General features: G+C 43.0%; 2 protein-coding genes across 2 annotated transcripts in view; one reads left to right on the top strand and one right to left on the bottom strand.

The window, feature by feature from the left end:
• Positions 1–143: 143 nt before the first annotated feature.
• On the top strand, positions 144–4,919 carry ckbb (creatine kinase, brain b). The gene is made up of 8 exons (XM_048251074.1): positions 144–286; positions 1,136–1,340; positions 2,099–2,253; positions 2,591–2,723; positions 2,946–3,117; positions 3,628–3,751; positions 3,998–4,187; positions 4,444–4,919. Exons 2-8 carry the CDS (start codon positions 1,148–1,150, stop codon positions 4,620–4,622), a joined length of 1,146 nt encoding a protein of 381 aa, XP_048107031.1. The 5' UTR covers positions 144–286; positions 1,136–1,147; the 3' UTR covers positions 4,623–4,919.
• A 3,289-nt stretch (positions 4,920–8,208) lies between these two features.
• The window catches only part of LOC125299689 (MAP/microtubule affinity-regulating kinase 3-like), a 64,662-nt gene continuing 54,453 nt past the window's right edge, over positions 8,209–18,417 (bottom strand). The window contains 4 exon segments of the mRNA XM_048251073.1: positions 8,209–10,473; positions 12,597–12,641; positions 15,941–15,967; positions 18,335–18,417. The exon segment at positions 18,335–18,417 is cut by the window's right edge and continues 50 nt beyond it. Coding sequence (XP_048107030.1) covers positions 10,128–10,473; positions 12,597–12,641; positions 15,941–15,967; positions 18,335–18,417 — 501 coding nt within the window. The 3' untranslated portion in view covers positions 8,209–10,127.

Genomic DNA, 18,417 nt, shown 5'->3' with positions numbered 1-18,417 from the left:
TCCACCACATTCATTTTACGACGATTGTCAATCACCACAGCAGAGCTCTCAAGGAAAAAAAAACATGTGATCCTTGGAAGCAATTGCTCAGCGCTGTCTGGTTGCGTGCATGCCCTCTCCAATAGAATGAATGGACTCAAATAGCACCCAATCAAAAATGGGCTCTCTTCGCGTATAAAACCGAAGGAAAGCAGCTTATTTCTGGACACCATTATCAGTGTTGGTGTGCTCGTTTGTGGTCTTGAAAAAGGATTTTTGTCTCTTTCCCAAAGAAAATCGACATACGGTAGGGTATTTTTTTTTTTGTCAAATGCCTAACCGTAGACGGCTTATTGTAGACGATGCTTGTGGTATTGTCATATTTCCGTTTTGTAATGTGTTTGAGCAATTGACAGTGCCATTTCTGGTCATAAACCAGCATAATGGGTAGAACAAAGGCATAGCTGCTACCTTAATGAAGGATATGGCTTTTGGAAACGGTAGATGTTTTTACGCATATGTTTGTCATGTATTGAGCAATACTATATCGAAAAAATGTATGTTGTAAAGCATAACTATAGTTGTGCCGTCTTAAATTGTTATTGTTTTGATTGACTGTGCAAAGTAAGCTTTGTGAAAAGATGCAGTTATCACAATGTCCTTACGTGCTGGCAACGACCTTGCGGTCTCTTCCTAACACTCGGTCCTCGGTGACGTTCACTGAAGGTGCTGCGCACTACGCATTCTTATTCGGGCACAACCTCTTGTGTCTCAATGCTCACATTTGTCGCAAGTGTTGGCAAAATATTTTGCATGAATGCAAATGTTGAGAAAAACCGTTATGTCTGCACGATGATGGGTGCATTTCAAACAATAGTCATAACGATTCTGTTAAATGGTTCAATCGCATTTCTACTTGATATGAACACTGTCCTGGCCTAATCGTCACAACAAATTCAATCCCATCCAAATGTGACCCAAGCAGGTTATACATTCTAACCTCTCGATTTCATTGCATACAATTGGGACCTTTAATGCTGTTACGTCACTATTAATGCGGCTAAATTGGTCGATCCGTTTTGGCACCAAGGGATGACTTCCCTGATATTTCAAGTTAATCAAGTCAAGTTAATTAACGGTCTCTTTGCCAACCCAGGTGAGAACAATCATGCCTTTCGGTAACACACACAACTCGATGAAGATGAACTACTCCGCGGAGCAGGAGTACCCCGACCTCAGCCAGCATAACAACCACATGGCGAAGGTGCTGACTCCGGAGATGTACGCAAACCTCCGGGACAAACAAACCCCCAGTGGATTTACTCTGGATGATGTCATTCAAACTGGGGTTGATAACCCAGGTAAAGTTACCCCAGACCCTTTGTTTGCAAATCACTTGAGCTGTCCACTAGGTATCCTAAAAACGATTGACTCCTTGCAACAAAAAATCCTCCCCGTTCATGCTGCGACCGTCCCAGGTTGGGATTGCATTCTTCTAGGACCAACTCCATCTTATGTAAAAAGCTCAACATTCTTGCCGCTCAATATGACGAGCTTATCCAGAGGAATTTACGGTTTGCCCCGATTTACATCAGGATCTAACCACATCTCTAACTTTTATAAATGTGTGCAGAGGTCATTATGGTCAAAGCGTCTAAACGCTCACCGTTTCTGCAGTAGGATTCCGAAAGGCTCGTCTTAGTGATTTGTAACACGGTGACGACCGCAATTTCATTTTCCATTCCAATTTGCTCATCTGATTCGCTACCAAGACATCGCTATTAGCAGGTGGCTGGCGATTTATATAGGCCTATAGGCTAAGTCTAATTTCAATGTGCATTAGCCTACTGATTCAGAAGGTATGAATGGAGGGGGGAGGGGGCTTACTGTAGCTGCCACTGGCAAATGCATTACGATGCATTGTGGCGTCCCAAGGCCAACGGGTTCATTGTAGAGTCTGTTCAGATGGAATGTTCTGATGGACCACTAGGGCTCCATAAAGGTGTTAACTAACAATTGTAGGCTATACTAAGTTAAAAATAACACTGTTTAATTGATGATTATTATCTTGTGTCTAAAATATTTTTCTGGAACTTAATTTGTGTCTTTCCACTTTTAGGTCATCCCTTCATCATGACTGTTGGGTGCGTGGCTGGAGATGAGGAGACCTATGAAGTTTTCAAGGAGCTGCTTGACCCAGTCATCGAGGACCGCCACGGCGGATACAAGCCCACAGACACACACAAGACCGACCTGAACCCAGACAACCTGCAGGTGAGTCCCAATGACCAACAAGACTCCAGAAAAATACAACTTGTTTTCCCAGTGAAGGCTATTTATTTTGGCTCATGTTGGTTTTTATTTTTGAGCTTGGTAATATTGAGCATAATTTCAAGCATTGGTAGACTAAGCAGAGTAATTCCCTAAGGGAGGCAGTTCATTTTGAGATTAGTAGTGTGTTTGTCACTGCCAGTATATAACTTAACCTGATGGTGCCCAACACATTCACAACATGTATACTATACAATCTGAAATGCACAGATGCATTTGTGGTGTCTGAATGTATTTGAATTGGTTTGTGGGTAATGTAGTCTTTGTGGCTTGCCTTTAGGGTGGAGACGACCTGGACCCCAACTACGTTCTGAGCTCAAGAGTGCGAACTGGCAGGAGCGTCCGTGGGTTCTGCCTGCCTCCACACTGCAGCCGTGGGGAGAGGCGCGGCATCGAGAACCTGTCCATTGAGGGTAAGGACCCATTCAAGTGACTTTTCTCTTTCTGCTTTTTGAAATTGTATACAACAGATTTGTTTCCCCCATGTAAAAGAGAATGTTTTTAAATTTGGTATTAGTCACACAACTGTGTATAGAATAAAACTGAATGTCTCAGAGAAACTGTTTGAATTAAGACTGTTTTCAATTGATTTTCATTAAAAAAAATGTAATCGTCATCCCCTCCCCCTCCCCCAGCCTTGAGCTCCTTGGATGGAGACCTAAAAGGAAAGTACTACGCACTGAGGAACATGACTGAAGAGGAACAGCAACAGCTGATCGACGATCACTTCTTGTTCGACAAGCCTGTGTCCCCACTGCTTCTGGCCTCTGGGATGGGACGTGACTGGCCCGATGCCAGGGGCATTTGGTGAGGCCATCCTCAAGGCCATCCATCCAGACCACCATGTTAGCCTCTCCCTTGGCCTCACCCTTTTCTATCCATCACCCATGTTGAGGAGCCACAAATATTTGGAATGGATGGCACAATGTTTGCAATATTGCATTATTTTTTTTTTTTTGGTAATCAGCTTGTGATGCAGATATTTCCTTCATATTAATTTAGAGATGCATCATAAATGGGTCCAGTAGGTATTTGGAGTACTCGGTGGTTTATTCAATTTTAATGCGGCTGCCAGACATTTGGCCTAATCCGAAGGAACGGTAAATTGTGCAAGACATGAACATGCATATAACTACTCTGGTAGTAGAGCTTATCTTTTTAATGCATGGCTATTAATATGAATGCCTAGCTTTGCTTGCTTTTGTTGCGGAGATTCTGTAATCCTCAACATGTTTTCATATATATATATATATATATATATATATATATATATATATATATATATATATATATAAAAATTTTTTTTTTTTCTTTCAGGCACAATGAATCTAAAACCTTCCTGGTCTGGGTGAACGAGGAAGACCACTTGCGTGTCATCTCTATGCAGAAGGGAGGCAACATGAAGGAAGTCTTCACTCGTTTTTGCGAAGGCCTCACAAAGGTAGATACTTCACTTTTCGTAGATGGTGGCAAAAAATATTTTGTGCTATTTTAAGCGCACTATATATTGGCACAAGGAGTAACATCCTGGGATTTGGAGTTAAGGTTCTACTTCGATTTGTCAAGGAATTCTGTGTTTTTATTATACCTTTAAGAACTAAAGACTAAAGTAGCCGGGATGTAAGGATTTGAATGAAAATGCATTTGTAAGATGTATAGTAGTCTGACTCCACGCTTGTTCCTGCAGATTGAGTCCTTATTCAAGGATAAGGGCCATGAGTTCATGTGGAACGAGCACTTGGGCTACGTGCTGACCTGCCCCTCTAACCTGGGCACCGGGCTGCGAGGTGGTGTTCACGTCAAGCTGCCCAACGTCAGCAAGCACGAGAAGTTCGGCGAGATCCTCAAGAGGCTCCGGCTCCAGAAACGCGGCACAGGTAAGACTTCAGGGTGCACGCTAGAGCTTTAGGTACACTCGGCGCCGGGAGCTACATGCTGTTTTGGTTGTCATGAGTATGACCGTAATGGGATTCATCATTCAAACGTAGCAATGATTACTTTTAATTGAGTTGACACAGCAATGTTGATGCAGCACCATATTTTATATAAAAGACTGTAGTGTGTGTGTGTGTGTGCCTTCATCTTTTTAGTCATGAATTCATCTAAATTTGAATTGCTCCCTTGTTCCTCCAGGTGGCGTCGACACCGCTGCAGTAGGTGGAGTGTTTGACATTTCCAACGCTGACCGTCTAGGCTTCTCAGAGGTCGAGCTGGTGCAGATGGTGGTTGATGGAGTCAAGCTGCTCGTTGACATGGAAAAGCGCTTGGAGGCCGGCCAGTCAATCGATGACCTCATGCCCGACCAGAAGTAAATGCTCTCCTGTGTGTGCGCGTGTCCGTCCAACCCCCCCCATCCTTGTCACCAACCTACCCCACCTATTTGAGCCGCAGTCCACCCCACCCACCTCCACCAGTGGTCTCTCTCTGTCCTTCAAAAACCAATAATCTTAACTACATCGAGGGATACACTCTGCCCGAGCGAGTTAGTGGCACTAAAGTTTAGATGAGTCTTCCATCAGTGAATGATGAAGGATTTTTTATCTCAGACATCTTGCACTGTTTGAAGATGGATCTTAACACCTGAAATAAAACATCTCTGGCCCATGGAATCATCTGTGTCTTGGTTTGTTTGTTTGTTTATTTTATTTTATTTCTATCACAAGTGGGCTCACAACTTCCACACATGCTCAACAACTAACATTGCTTTGGTGGTTGTTCAAAGTCTACATGGCCTTTTCCCTACTAACACCTGCCCATAATATTTGTTCTTTAGTGGAAGTGATGTGTCACTGCTAAGGCCAAGCAATCCTCTTGAAGGGAAGCATGAGCACAACTGATTGATACTCCATACTTGGAGTGTGTATTTACATTTCAATATCTGGTCTCCTTATGGTCCAAGTAGCAGTGCTTGAATTGGGAGCGCCACAGTTAGAAATGTCAAATGCCACATTGTCTTCATGGTTTGTTTATGGTACTTAGCATATGCTTTGCCTTTTACCCAAAATATAAAATTGCGTTTAAAGAAATTGCATAGCCTTTATAAAGTAATAGAATAAATCATAAATGTATACAAACCACAACACCTTTTTATAAGGTAAGCAGTCAGATGCTGGATTACAAAAGCATCGCTAGAACAAAGAGCAGTAGGCAAATTATTCCACAAGGGATCACAGAAGAAAAGTCTTGTCAGAAGGCCGACATGGCAGGCGCTCCGAGGACCGCAGGGGACGTAGAGCTGGATCATGGCATTAAGATGGCAAGGAGCAGATCCAATAAGTGCCCTATAGGCCAGAGGGAGGGATTTGAGAGTTTAATTCTGGCTGCTATAGAAAGTTGGTTTAAGGTCCTGGATCGAGTTGCCAAAATGGAAACTATGAAAAATTATTAAAGTGAACGGATTTTTATCTTGGTTAACTAATACATTAATGATAGATCAAAGCTTGTTAGATTTAATGTCTTCAAATACAAATTTGTATACATTTCATATGAGACTATTGGTGTTAATGGAAACTGAAAGTGTAGTCATTCTGAGAGGATTCACGTTGAGATTTGTAACTGACTGCAATTTGAAATCTACTAGTCTGCCTCATTCAAGCCAAAGTGCAGTTTGTTGGCGTGCAGAGTTCCTCATGGTCCTAGGAGAGGAATTCCTTTGTTGTACCTAACCAAGCAAGCATCTCTTAAAGAATAGTAGTGTGTTGCTAACTAGAGAGCTGGGAAATGACACATGAGACCCACAGTGGCTTGCCCTATGATGCCATCTAGTGGTGGTGTCTGGTGAGAACCGTATCTTTTTTTTAGGCCATACTTGTCACAAGCTCAAGAGACGGTGTTTCCTCTGCGTTGATTGGCGGCGCCCCACTGCAAAATGATTGATCCCACTGTATCAGAAATAGGGCAGATGCACATTGTAGTAGCAGTTGCCTTTTAAATGATCCTGCTGACATGTCCTTCCCCCTGGATGCCGTTCACATTGCAATTTCAAACAAAGTAGAAGTAAAACTAATAGTGCACGTCCAGTTTGACTCAGGTTGCGGACTGGCTTGCCGTCAATGCTAAAACAAATCTAGAGGAAACACAGAGGCAGTATTTTCTAAAATGACACAAGCAATAGCAAAGATTTTGTTATATCAAATCTTCACTCATACATTCTCTGTTATGATCATTTGTAACACTAATAATATCTGGGCATGGGTGTTGGGGTCGGGTGGGTTTAGGGGGAGCTTGTATATGAGCGAATGTGTAGGTATGTTGTACTGCAATGTCCTGTCTTTTGTATTTTCCAGTCCTACCGAGGACCATCTCGCATTATCACTAGTCGGCGGATGTGCATCAATAGACCATTCTGTCCAGCTGTGTAATGTTTCATTATGTAGGTAAGGCATCTGGGAATCAGTTTCCAACAAAATTCTCATTTGTACAAAGATCGACTCTTTCTGTAAAAAATAAAACTTATCATCTCATTGTTACTGATACTTTTAATATTGTGGACATTATTTGGACAAATTAAAACATTATTAATGGTGAGGTTTAATGGTGTCAAACTGTAAGGTAATTTGCTCTCTATTTGTAGCAACTTAAAGATGCCTTATGTTTTTATAAAAGTCTCCCATCTCATCACACATTCACACCTACAGTGACAGCTGGCTCTTCCCTTGTCATCACTTTTCAGGGCCCAGTTGCCCAGTGTCTCTGACTTTGGTATGAAAAAAAGATATATCTCCATTTTAATTGCAGTCATTTTACCCAAGCCTAGCAATAATGACAATAAACAATAATGGTACAGCAGCAACAAAACTGAGTCAACAAAATAACCTTCACATAGCATAGTGCTTTGTTATGAACAGTATGTGGCTTCTTTAAGAACAATTCAGCACATAGAGTGTAAGTGGTAGAGAAAACAGATGAATAATTAGAAGCTGGACCGAAGCAGAGTTAGTAAAGCAGGCTTAAGCAGTTTGAACTGTTGGCAATATGCGGACTGTCTGAAGATGTATCTTGCGTCTGCCTGTTGCTCACAACCTTCGTTGAAGTTAGCCCTGATGTTCTTGTCTGATAAAACTTTGGTCCTACAATGATCTGACCAGTCTGGAGGTGAAGCAGGAAGGCATAGCATATTTAGCGGTAACATTTACAAAATCTAAGCGAACAAAACGCTTGAGTTTCTTAAGGGGTGCGGCAAAAATCCGAAAGCCGAACAGCTCCTACGCTTTAGGGGCATATGATTTTACTTATTTGATTTAGGCCTATGCAATATATTAAGGAAATATACATTAGCCTGATTAAATGCTTTGATTTAAATATATTCTACCCATATTCAAAGAGCTATAACAAATACAGAGATGTAGACATAACTGTCCATCAACAAAAGAGTTTAAATGGATATGTGGACCTTCAGATGGTGTTGGGTGAGTCGAGCAACCCATGGGACCCCCCTCGGCTACAGCCCTGATTTTCAGAGCACAAGTACCACTTTGACATCCGTTTTAAACATACAGCGCAGTGGGATTGTGTAGGCCGGGACTCTGATTTTGACCAGAAAACTGCACAGGCTGTAAGGCTGCAACCGAGAGGTAAGGTTACAACCTGTTCACTCAAAGGCAGTAAAAAGTAATTCATGAATGTATATTTTCTCCACAATGCACCTAAATTTAAACACTCAAATAAATACTTAAAAAGAAAAGAAATTACGAAATGCACGGAGAACCAATAGGAACAATTATGACTACTACCCTTCAGAAATATAATTACTTCAATATTATTGGTTTTGAAGCTTTTATGTTTTTTCCACAACAAAAACCACTGATTGCACCTTAAAAGGTGCCAAGCACAAGATATAATACCCACCCACACACACACACACACACATACACCAATGAGACAGACCCATGAAGAGACTGCTTTTAGAGTGTTTTAATGGAGACACTGATTAACCTTAACCTGTGATGAGTTACATTAAGTTTGTTTCTGGCTATAAGCCAGACTTAAAAAAAAGGAAGAAAACAAAACAAAACCAAAAACAAACAAAAAAAAAGTACATCATGATGCTGTGGTCGCCAAACTAATACACATTATTTATTTACATTCCAACCAGAAATAAGACAAAACATAATCAGTAAAATAAACAAAAAAAACAAAATGACAGTGCTAGAATACGAAGGGGTATGGAGTGAATACTGGTGACCTGGTTGTGTGGCGACTTGAACTCTGACCTTTGAACGCTTTACTGTGCCAACACCACTGACCTCGCCGGGTCAAGAGCTAGCAGAGGGCATTCTGGTAAAGTCCAGGAATATAAACAAAACAATTAAAATACATAAGGAAGGAAAATCTTCCTAACCACTCTCACTTTCTCTCTCTCTCTCTCTCTCTCTTTAATAATTATATTATTTAACCAACTCAGTATAGACTCAAAGTCATGAGACACTGCAAAAAGCATTGTCCCCAATTTTTAACGCTTGTGTGTTTGCAAGTGTGTTCCTGTGAGCGTGCTTGTGTGTGCATGTCTGTGTGTGTGTGTGTGTGTGTGTGTGTGAGAGAGCAGTCTCTTCTGACGTGTGTCGCCGCTTCCAGTCTACTTTTCTGGATCGAGGCTCTTCCACTCCCTCTCGTTTTGTGAGGCCAACTATGTGCACAGCAGAGCCTAAAAAAAGGCTTTGAATGCTCATCCCCTGGTCAGCGCTTCGTCTCTGGGAACGGATTCCGTGTGGTCCTGGGAGTTGGGCCACTGCTCCTTTGGCAGGCTGTGGACTGACCAGAACTGACCAGCTCTATTGCTCAGGGCAAGTGTGATGAGGGGTGACTCAGCAGGGTTACTAATGGGGAGTGAGTGAGTGAGTGTGTGTGTGTGTGTGTGTACAGTATGTGTGTGTGTGAGCAGGTGGCTGCTTGTGCACTGATTAAGGTGCAAATAGGGTGTGTTCTTTAGATGAGAAAGCACCACCATCACCCATAGAGACATAAATGAAACAAACAAAAACAGACAAAACGGAAAACAAACAAGAATAAAACAGACTATGTTCACATCAAAGAAAATGTGTGTGTGTGTGTGTGTGTGTGTGCAACTTATGGCTCTGTCCTACCCTGCCTGGACCAACTCCTACTGGGCCGAGAGAAGGGTGGCATGGGCCGTGCTATGTGCCGGTTCCACCGACAGGGGGCGTCGTGGGCCTGAGACCAGGCCAGCGGGGGGACAGCGTGGGGACGGGTGGAGCCACTGGTTTCAATCCCCTCTTTTTTTTCTGTGACATTTTTTTTGTTGTTTATTTATTTTTTGCTTTTGTTTTCTTGTGTGAAGCGACTTTTTCCTTTGCTGAGGTTTTGGAGTGAGTGGGCCGGTAGGTGACTATGGCCCAAAAGGCCAACTAATGCAGTAGTGCACAATAAAAAAAATAGGAAAAAAAAAGGAGAAAACAACAGACAAATTCCTCACTTTTTTTTATCACCAACGGACGCATCAATAATAATTATTAATAATAATAATAACAATAATAATAATAATAATAATAATAACAACATCAACAATGGAAAGATGCAGGAAATTATTGCCTAAGGCATAAGTCTATACATTATTTTCTGGTACATACTTTGTAAGTGTTTTGAGCGCTATTTTCAGTATTTGCTACCATTTTTGTTTGTTCATAAACAATGTACAGCTTGATTATGCTAGTTTTTTTGTGTGCCTTTAGTCCTTTAGTCGCTTTTTTTCACATTTTCTCTGGTATCGTTTTGTTTCGTTTTTGTACGTACGTCACTGTTATTTTGTTTCTCTTTTTCCCCCCTCCCCCTCCTCTTGTCAATTAGGGTTTCCCAGGTTTTTACAGCTTTAACTCGTTGGCGATTTTGGAGGCGATGTTCTTGAAGGCGATGGACGTCCCCGATATCCGTTTGAAGCGCACGCCGTTGAGTGAGAGGCGGGGAAGCTTGCACACCTCCATCTCCCATTGGACAAGGCTTTCGGCGTGGCCGTCGCCGTGGACGCAGAGGAGCAGGAATCGCTCGCGCTGCTCGTAGTCACAGTTGTTGGCGTCCAGCACCTTGCGGATCTCGCGCATCATGTCGGCCGGGTCCATGGACGAGGTGGTCTTCATGCTCCACGTGAAGCGCAGCGAGCGGGGCTTGCTATCCTTGCTGTCCTCCTTGGTCTCTCCAGAAACGTTGCGACTAGATAATGGAGAAAGGAGGAGCAGAGGCATAAAAGTGGGTCAGTCTCAAAAAGGGCACAGCGGTACGTGGTGTGTGGTTGCACTGTGGGAATTATAGTTTTATTTTAAGTCAAAACGTATGTAATATAGTATAGTATATGAATATAGTATAGTTAATATATGAAAAAAAAAAAATCTACTGAATGCCTGAATATTACCCATAACATACAATATAATATGGTTGGGCACAGTAACCGCCAAATATCTTTTACCATAACATATTGGGCATAGTAGAACATATTCTTAACATAAATTGGGATGGCAAACATAGTATGTGTTGGTGTGTTGCTTGGTATGTTGTTAAGACCTAAAACATTAAAGAAGAACCTGAACAGAATATCACAGAAACAGTGGGTGTCGGTGTTCTTGAGGAAGCTCAATAGGAGAATTTGTGAGTGACGTAAGGTAGCATCATCGTGCTGTGACTAACACGTCCATGCATGCATGAGGTGTTCACATGACATAAGCATGGCAGCCATGCAGGCTTCTGGAGAGCATGCAAATACTGGGCTGAGCACACAGTTTTTTGGTGTTTTATGCCCCCAACGTTGTCTTCAAGGCAGCGCTGCCTGGAATGCACTAGGGTTAGGCACGGGTTAAGGTTAGAGTTGGGGTTAGGTTTAGGATTAGGTGCCTTTAAGCCAGCGGTGGCAGCGCTGCTGGAAGACAACGTTGGGGGCATAAAACACCATTGAGTCACATGACTGCAACAGAACCACTCAAACACCTCCCTCATGATGACCTTGGCCTGGTTTCAGTTCTCACACTTGCACCTGAACGTGTGCAATGGGATTAGACCACCGGATTTGTAGACCAAATGGGTCAATCAAGCGCCCTTGGAGTAGACTGGGAAACAATTGGGCAACTAGACTGATGGAGATCTTCTCTTTGTTTTTTGCTCTGTTTCAGCACAAGGTGTCAGCAGAGAGCCAAAAATGACTCTCTGGGTTCCTCTCCTTGCAACTTATGGGCTCATGGAATGAAATATGGCCCAAGAGACCCACTTCATCTTGTGCACTTGCTGACTACCCGAGGGCTATCTGGGAAGTAATGGGATCCTGTGCTAAGCGATGCAATAATGGGTTGACAATGAACATGTCTGCTGAGCATGGCATTTCACAAATGGAACCCCCCCCCCCCCTCCCCTTCTTGTCTGCTGTTGACTGGGTGCACCTCTCTGGTAGCCTAGAAATCTAGACGCACCCTAGCGGCAGCGAATTACATTTGCTGCCAGGGCTAGTCTAGCAACTCTCCTTTGGCTTGTGAGCTGGAAAAATTAAACTTCTATCAGGCCAATCAAATGGCCAATCAATCAGGCCAATCGTGTATAAAGACGTTAGGCGGGCTTAACAATGATTGATGGCAGAGTTGCAACGGTTTGGCTTGAATTCCCTACTTGAAAACAAAGAAGATGGATGTTGCTGTTGGCGAACAGCGTGACCCATTAAGCTTTTTTTTAAGTTGGCAAAAGTTTGAACTAGCCAACTAGCTCTGCTGGTGGGAAAACGCATGGGACTCGTAGCGCTGTTAGCGTTGTCCTATTGTGTGCAGAGAGAATTTGAAAGACAACTGATTATCCCGCCCCTCGGACTGAGCACTGCCAACGGTGAGTGCCCAGACCCTACATTTTAATGTGGGTCTGGCTCGTCAGGCTACCTCTCTGGTGCACATTTAGGCGGGGATCACATTAGCCTGCGGCAAGCGGCAGTGGCAAGCATAACACAGCGCTCAGACTTAATAAGTTCTATCTTGTTCCTTCCTGGTAACACAAACGGTTTGCCTTAGCTGACAATTGAATACGCTCACGTTGCGCTTTCAGCTTCTTCAACGCTAGCGTTACGCCAACGTTCCCACCGTTCCGCTGCCAAACCATAGAGAACAATAGGAAACCTGCCACTTGCCGCTGGCTAATGTGATCCCCGCCTAATTGGAAAAAGATAAAAGGGCGGGTCTAACCCCCACTGATGACGGTGGATGGGGAGACTGAGTGGAGTACAGGCCTCCCCATCCTACCCCACCTCCACCAAAAAACTACACAAAAAATAAAAACACCCCCCTTCGGAGCGTCAACCCAAGTCTCACCTTGAACCCTCATATCTCCCATTCCTCTCAAACTCTGCTGGCCCTCTTCAGAGACGAGAGTTGGAGAAGAGGAAAAAAAAGAGGAGAGAAAGAGAGAGAGAGAGAGAGGAAAAAGCAATGAGAGTTCATCTCCGTGACAACAACCAGACGTTATCTATGGACCAGAGTGACAAAAAACAAAAACAAATAGCAAGTCAGCGTTTTGAAGGTAGAGAATAGTGGATGAAAATGTGTGTTAGTCATTTTGGGGGGAAAAAAGAGTCAACAACCTGTTAGCATGTTAGTTTCTGCTCTCTTTTAGTGCTAGCATACACAGCTGGATTAAAAAAAGGCACATTTTTTTTGGCCTCAATGTATGTTTGACAGCTACATCAGCCGAGGCAGACTTTCTTTAGGTGGACATCCTATGAGCAAGGAACTTAACTTCCTGTCCAAAAAGTCCAAAGCTGAGTCAGCCGTCTTCACTGCCCCCACAACAAAAAACAGGGGAAGAGGAAAACTAGAGCAAGGGCAGAGGAGACATCTAAACTCTCAGTGAGTGTGCTTAAGTGTACAAGTGTGCTTCCTCCACAATGGGACACTTCAAACAAGATAAGATTAGTTTAGCCAAACAAATAACAGATATGTACAACATTAATGGTAGACATTGACACATGATGCAAACAGAAACCGTGTTTACGAGTAGACGGACATAAAAAAAAAAAACATTTTAAGGACAATTGAATGCAGATTCACTCAAACGACAGAATATGGAAAACAATCGTGCTGGAATAGAGAGAGGAAGAATGACATAGTGAGGTAAAGAGAGAGAGAGAAAGAGAGGGAGAGATAAAGACAGAGAGTGGAGGCAAGCGTATGAGAGACAAAATAACATGGAAGAACAGATGTTGCGAGAGGGAGAGAGAGAAAAGTAAGAAATAAATAAATAAAAAGAAAGACATAGATAAAGTCATTGCATGAGAGGGGAAAGGCTATGGAGTGAGAAATGGATGGTGAGAGAGGGAACTGGCTGACTCCTGCGAGGCATGCAGGATGTGTCCCGAGAAAGAGAGAAAGAGAGAAAGAAAGAGAGAGAGAGAGAGAGAGAGAGAGAGAGAGAGAGAGAGAGAGAGAGAGAGCGAGAGCGAGAGAGAGGAAAGAGGAGAGAGGTGGCAAAGGCTTGGACAGATGGCCTACAGTGGCCTGAGGGACTTCCGGCCGACCACAAAGTCCCCGGAAAGGGGACGACCACTGGCGGAACAGCTGCTCACTGCTCAGACCGCACGTTTCACTCGTAGTGCATGTTCCATAAAAAATCACTGGAAAAATGGCTCGTGCCTGTGCTTGGCTGCAATAATCTTTTGTTTTGTTGCTATTGCCTTCTCAAAAAAATAGGTCTGAGAAATTTCTACAGAAAATAAGCTTTAGGTTTGTTATTTACAATCAGTTAGAGGTTATAAATAAATAAATACATTTTGTTTTAATTTAATCAGGAAGGGGTTATAAAATGAGGGTTAAAGAGATTGCATCAGCTCTGCAAAGAAAAAAAGGTTTGGTCTAATAAGACTCAAATATCGCAAAAAAGTTTATACGTACAGTACACTCGCATGAGGTGGTTTTTCAGACCCTGATGTCAATAAAGTGCTATTTCACAAAAGTGAAATGGAAACACATTTTTCGCATTTAGGTGAGTCACATGACCCAACACATTCAAAAGTGGCGCGTTTCGTGTGGTTGGATGAGAATACTAATTTTTATAGTTGGTGCAAGTCTATAGCAAGCAAAAACAAAATTCAAACATTTATAATGATGCCATCCCCGAATTGTCATGTTGCAGCTGGAAGGTACAAAGAGTTCAGCTTTTAATCTTTTTTCCTTCTCTCACATTCCATTGCCCTCTATTCACAACTACCACAGCAATCACATTTTACGAAATCTGTTGTCACGGTTTCCTAGAATGACTATCGCAAGAAGATAAAACCCATCTTTAAGCACACTACACTACATCACTCTGACCATTTGCATTAGTTTTTTTTTTCTTCTTTCTTTTCTTTTTGAATATATCTACTTTCTGAATATACGTTTTGCACAAAGCTGTAATGGATACCCTGCAACTGATGCTGAACACTGATAGTCCCTATGCCGGGTGAACGGAAGCTGAAGAGACGGCAATGAGAAAATTACAAGAAATCTCTCCCCCAAAGGAGGACATGAACGTTGTTTCATGAACCACTATGTCCTCTACAAGGGAGACAGCCAGGATCCCTATGGCAACCAGCAGAACCGGAGGTACTTGGTGTGATAGACGTCCTGAGCCAAGGCTAACTCCGGAGCCCTAGGGGGCGCCCACGCACACAAATCGTCATGGGGCCTCCTTTGGGAACACTGTGCCAGGAGGAGAATAAAGTTATACCTGGAGTGAGTGGGAGAGAACTGGAGAGGTGGGTGGGGATTTCTCGAGAGTCAACTACCAGTGGACAGGGGCAGGAGTTCCAGAGTTCGGGAGGGGCAAAGAGAGGGTGACTCCATCAAGGGGGCAGAAAGGGATGGAGGTGGGCTTGAGGTTGGAGTTGAGGGTTGAGGTTGGAAGGGTTTGCTTTCGAAAGCCTCGGTACCTGGTCTCCATCTCGTTACGAACCCCCTCTCAATCGCCACATCTGTCTGCAGCCATATTAAGCGCCCAGTAGGGTGGCCTGAATCGTACAAGAGTGTGGTAAGTCCGTTAAGCCCAGATCACACACAGACACAGAAGACATCTAGGAGGGGGGTGGTGGGGGTGGACCAAATACTTTTTAAGGCTATATGTCTCCAGAGAGACACGGTGTAGCTAAAATCAATTTGGCCGCTAATCGACCCATTTGATTCAGACACTCACAACAACACACAACAACTTACCTGTAAAAGAAACTTGGTGAAAAGTGTGAATGTTGCCATTTTTCTGTTTCTTTTCATTTTGTTTTGTTAAATTGGTAAAATAACAAAAGTGATATCAGGTCAGGTTTCAGGTGTGGGCAGGTTACTGTGCACAATTTTGCCCTGTGAGAAGGCATGCATGGGTGAACTAATAAGGGAACTGGTCCGGCAGGGCTCAGCTCATCGTGACTGGCAGGAGGAGAAGGCACAGGACTAAGGCATGCTTAATCACACACAGATCAAGGCTCAACAGAGAGTGTAAGAGTGAGTGTGAGAGAGTGAGAGAGACGAGACTGTCAGTGAGTTTGTTTTTCTCAGGCTTTTCGATGCAGCTGCTTGTCACACAAGTGGTAAATGCTCACAAAAAAAACGAAAAAGAAAGAATGAGAGAGAATAAATCTTTTGGTTAATGAAACACGAAAGGCAGGTTATGGAGTTATCAAATGTCCTACCTTTTGGTAAACCTGAATGACATATTTCTACAAAAAAAAAAGGAAAAAAAAGAGGGATATAAATACATTAATTAAAAAATGGATTATTAAACATCGATTAAATAGAAAGGCTGGTTGAGCAGGATTTGGTCCCGTCTCATCTGTGACATTGGTAACGCTCCACTTGCAGCTTAAGTCTAAAGAGAGCAATGTCAATTTTAATGCGATTTATTGTGGATTTAGTCAATTAGTGTTATGAGAGTCATTCTTAGGTCATTAGCATCTGGATATTGTTCATGCTAAAGCTCGGTACTGTGCTGTTACTATTTCTGTAGCACTCCCTCGGGGGTATGTGGTCTGCTGTCATTAAACACTTGTGAGAAGCTAAGCAGTGATCTATATCTAACTGAAATAGAAATTGCATTACTGTAAATGGAGACTAATGTGATTAGTGCGTAATATATTGTACAAAATATTACAGCCCCAATTAGAATTCAATGTGTGAAAGTGTTACAACAATTTGATGGTGCATTAGTACATCTGATTAAGCTTGCTGAAAAAGCATGGTTAATATGAGAGGATGGTTCAGCTAATACACTGAAGCCTTGGGAATGGGATTGCAATTCAAAGTTTTTTTTTTTGGGGGGGGGTTAGAGCAAAGCACAAACATGACTTTGACATTTCAAAAAGTTCAAAAAGAAAGTAATACCACAGAAGAAAGAAATAATGGACCTCGTGCAAGATTATCTTTTATAGTCTTCACTTCACTTTGACTTCATTTGGCTTTATATAGCCTAACTATATGATGCCGTGTTAAACAAACATTCACAACAGTCAAACATCATGAAGGAGTCACACGGATGACCTCCTCATACTGTATGAGAACATGGTCTGACTCTGAAGCAACATGTGAATTAGCCGAAAACTTTTCACTAAGTATCTGCTATCCTGTTTAATTTGTCAACCTGCAACAGCTGACAATTTTGTAATTCTATTAAGAACTATTATTAAACATGTTCCAATTTTCTTGTTTTAATGTTACTTAAACTAAAACGAAACAAAAGGTGGAAAAGCCCCAGGAGGGTGATGGGGAGATATGAAACCCTGAAATAGTTATTACATTAAGATGAGGCATCCCATGTGCAATATCTTCAAAGCAGACCCAATGAAATAGAAGGTCTAAAACCTATTAATCATAAAAGACATTTCCTGTCTTTGAGGAACAAATGCCTTATGGTATACAACTCGTATTACAAGACTGGGCTACTCATTAATTTTGTCAGTGCCTAAGAGGAAACATGTTTCTATAATTGCTTGTACAAGATGCCCTCTGTCTGTTTTTACGAGGTTCTTGCATGAGGCCCAATGGTAGAACTGCAGTAACAAACAGCCCGGTTCATCTGATACCTTTGACCTAAAAAAAATTGTCTATGCGTTGGGCCAAGCAAGCGGTCAGCAGCGATGTCCCATATTTCCCAAAGAGCTACAGAAATGCCCCGCACTACGCAGATCGCTAAACGACTCCACTAAAAAATGGACCTCGGGCATAAGTTCATAAGTTCTGAAAGCCACAGCAGGCCTGACTTCTCAAGCTACCTACCCACAACCACCCCTGCTCCCGAATGATCTACTGGGAGTATGTATGTATCTGTGTGTGTGTGTGTGTGAGGGGAGGGTGGTTTTGGGGGGTTAGGGGTGTAGAGGACCTAGAGAAGAGGACCAAGTGAGGGAGTCCGATACGGGGGAGGAGAGGATTCGGGTGAGCCATGCTCCGCAAACAGGGAGTCGGGGAACCACCACGACCATGACTGGGTGGGGATGGGCAGGAGGAGGTAGTGCTGCTGCGAGTCAAAGGGGAACGTGTGTGTGTGTGACTCTGAGGAGGGGAAGGCCATCAGTGTAGGGGCGTCTATCAGTTCTGACCTCGGTGTTAGCCAGGGAGCTGCTCTGGGCATCACCCTGCAAGCATACAGGAGACTGCGTCCATGTGTGTCCTGCTGAACTGCCTGTCAGTATAAGGTATGTGTGTGTGTGTGTGTGTGTGTGTGTGTAAGCAAATGGCTGGTCAATTTGAATGGTGGAAGCAAAACCTATTCATGTTATTTTCAAAGCATACTTACTTTTCAGCACTGTATCAAACTTTTGCACACTGCTGTATATATTATACATAAAATATGGATGTGAAATATTATATATTTGTAGAAACACACACACACAAACACACAGAAGCACGCACAGAAGCACGCACAGTGTGCTTGTGTATGTGTGTACATGATGGTATTATGTATATGTACAGTATACGTGGTTGTATGTGTATACATGTGTGTGCTGTACAGGCTGTGAGTGTGTGTGTGCTGTACAGGCTGTGTGGTTGTGTGTGTGTGTGTGTGTGTGTGTGTGTGTGTTGGGTCTTACCTGCGCGTGAGCTTGGAGGTGAGCTTGGTGAAGAGGTTGGTGGAGCCGCGGCTGCGCGCCTGAGAGAGCGGGGTGGCGTCGCG

Source organism: Alosa alosa, chromosome 8 (genome assembly GCF_017589495.1).
Source record: "Alosa alosa isolate M-15738 ecotype Scorff River chromosome 8, AALO_Geno_1.1, whole genome shotgun sequence".
Classification (NCBI taxonomy): Eukaryota; Metazoa; Chordata; class Actinopteri; order Clupeiformes; family Clupeidae; genus Alosa; species Alosa alosa.
This window is presented reverse-complemented; position numbering and strand designations above follow the sequence as displayed.

What these genes read in the sequence shown, in the direction of transcription:
- ckbb (XM_048251074.1), top strand. Translation starts at nt 1,148, where the DNA reads ATGCCTTTCGGTAACACACACAACTCGATGAAGATGAACTACTCCGCG. An exon ending in TGAACCCAGACAACCTGCAG is followed by an intron (nt 2,254 to 2,590) that starts GTGAGTCCCAAT and finishes GCTTGCCTTTAG; the next exon opens with GGTGGAGACGACCTGGACCC. An exon ending in GCTCCAGAAACGCGGCACAG is followed by an intron (nt 4,188 to 4,443) that starts GTAAGACTTCAG and finishes TTGTTCCTCCAG; the next exon opens with GTGGCGTCGACACCGCTGCA.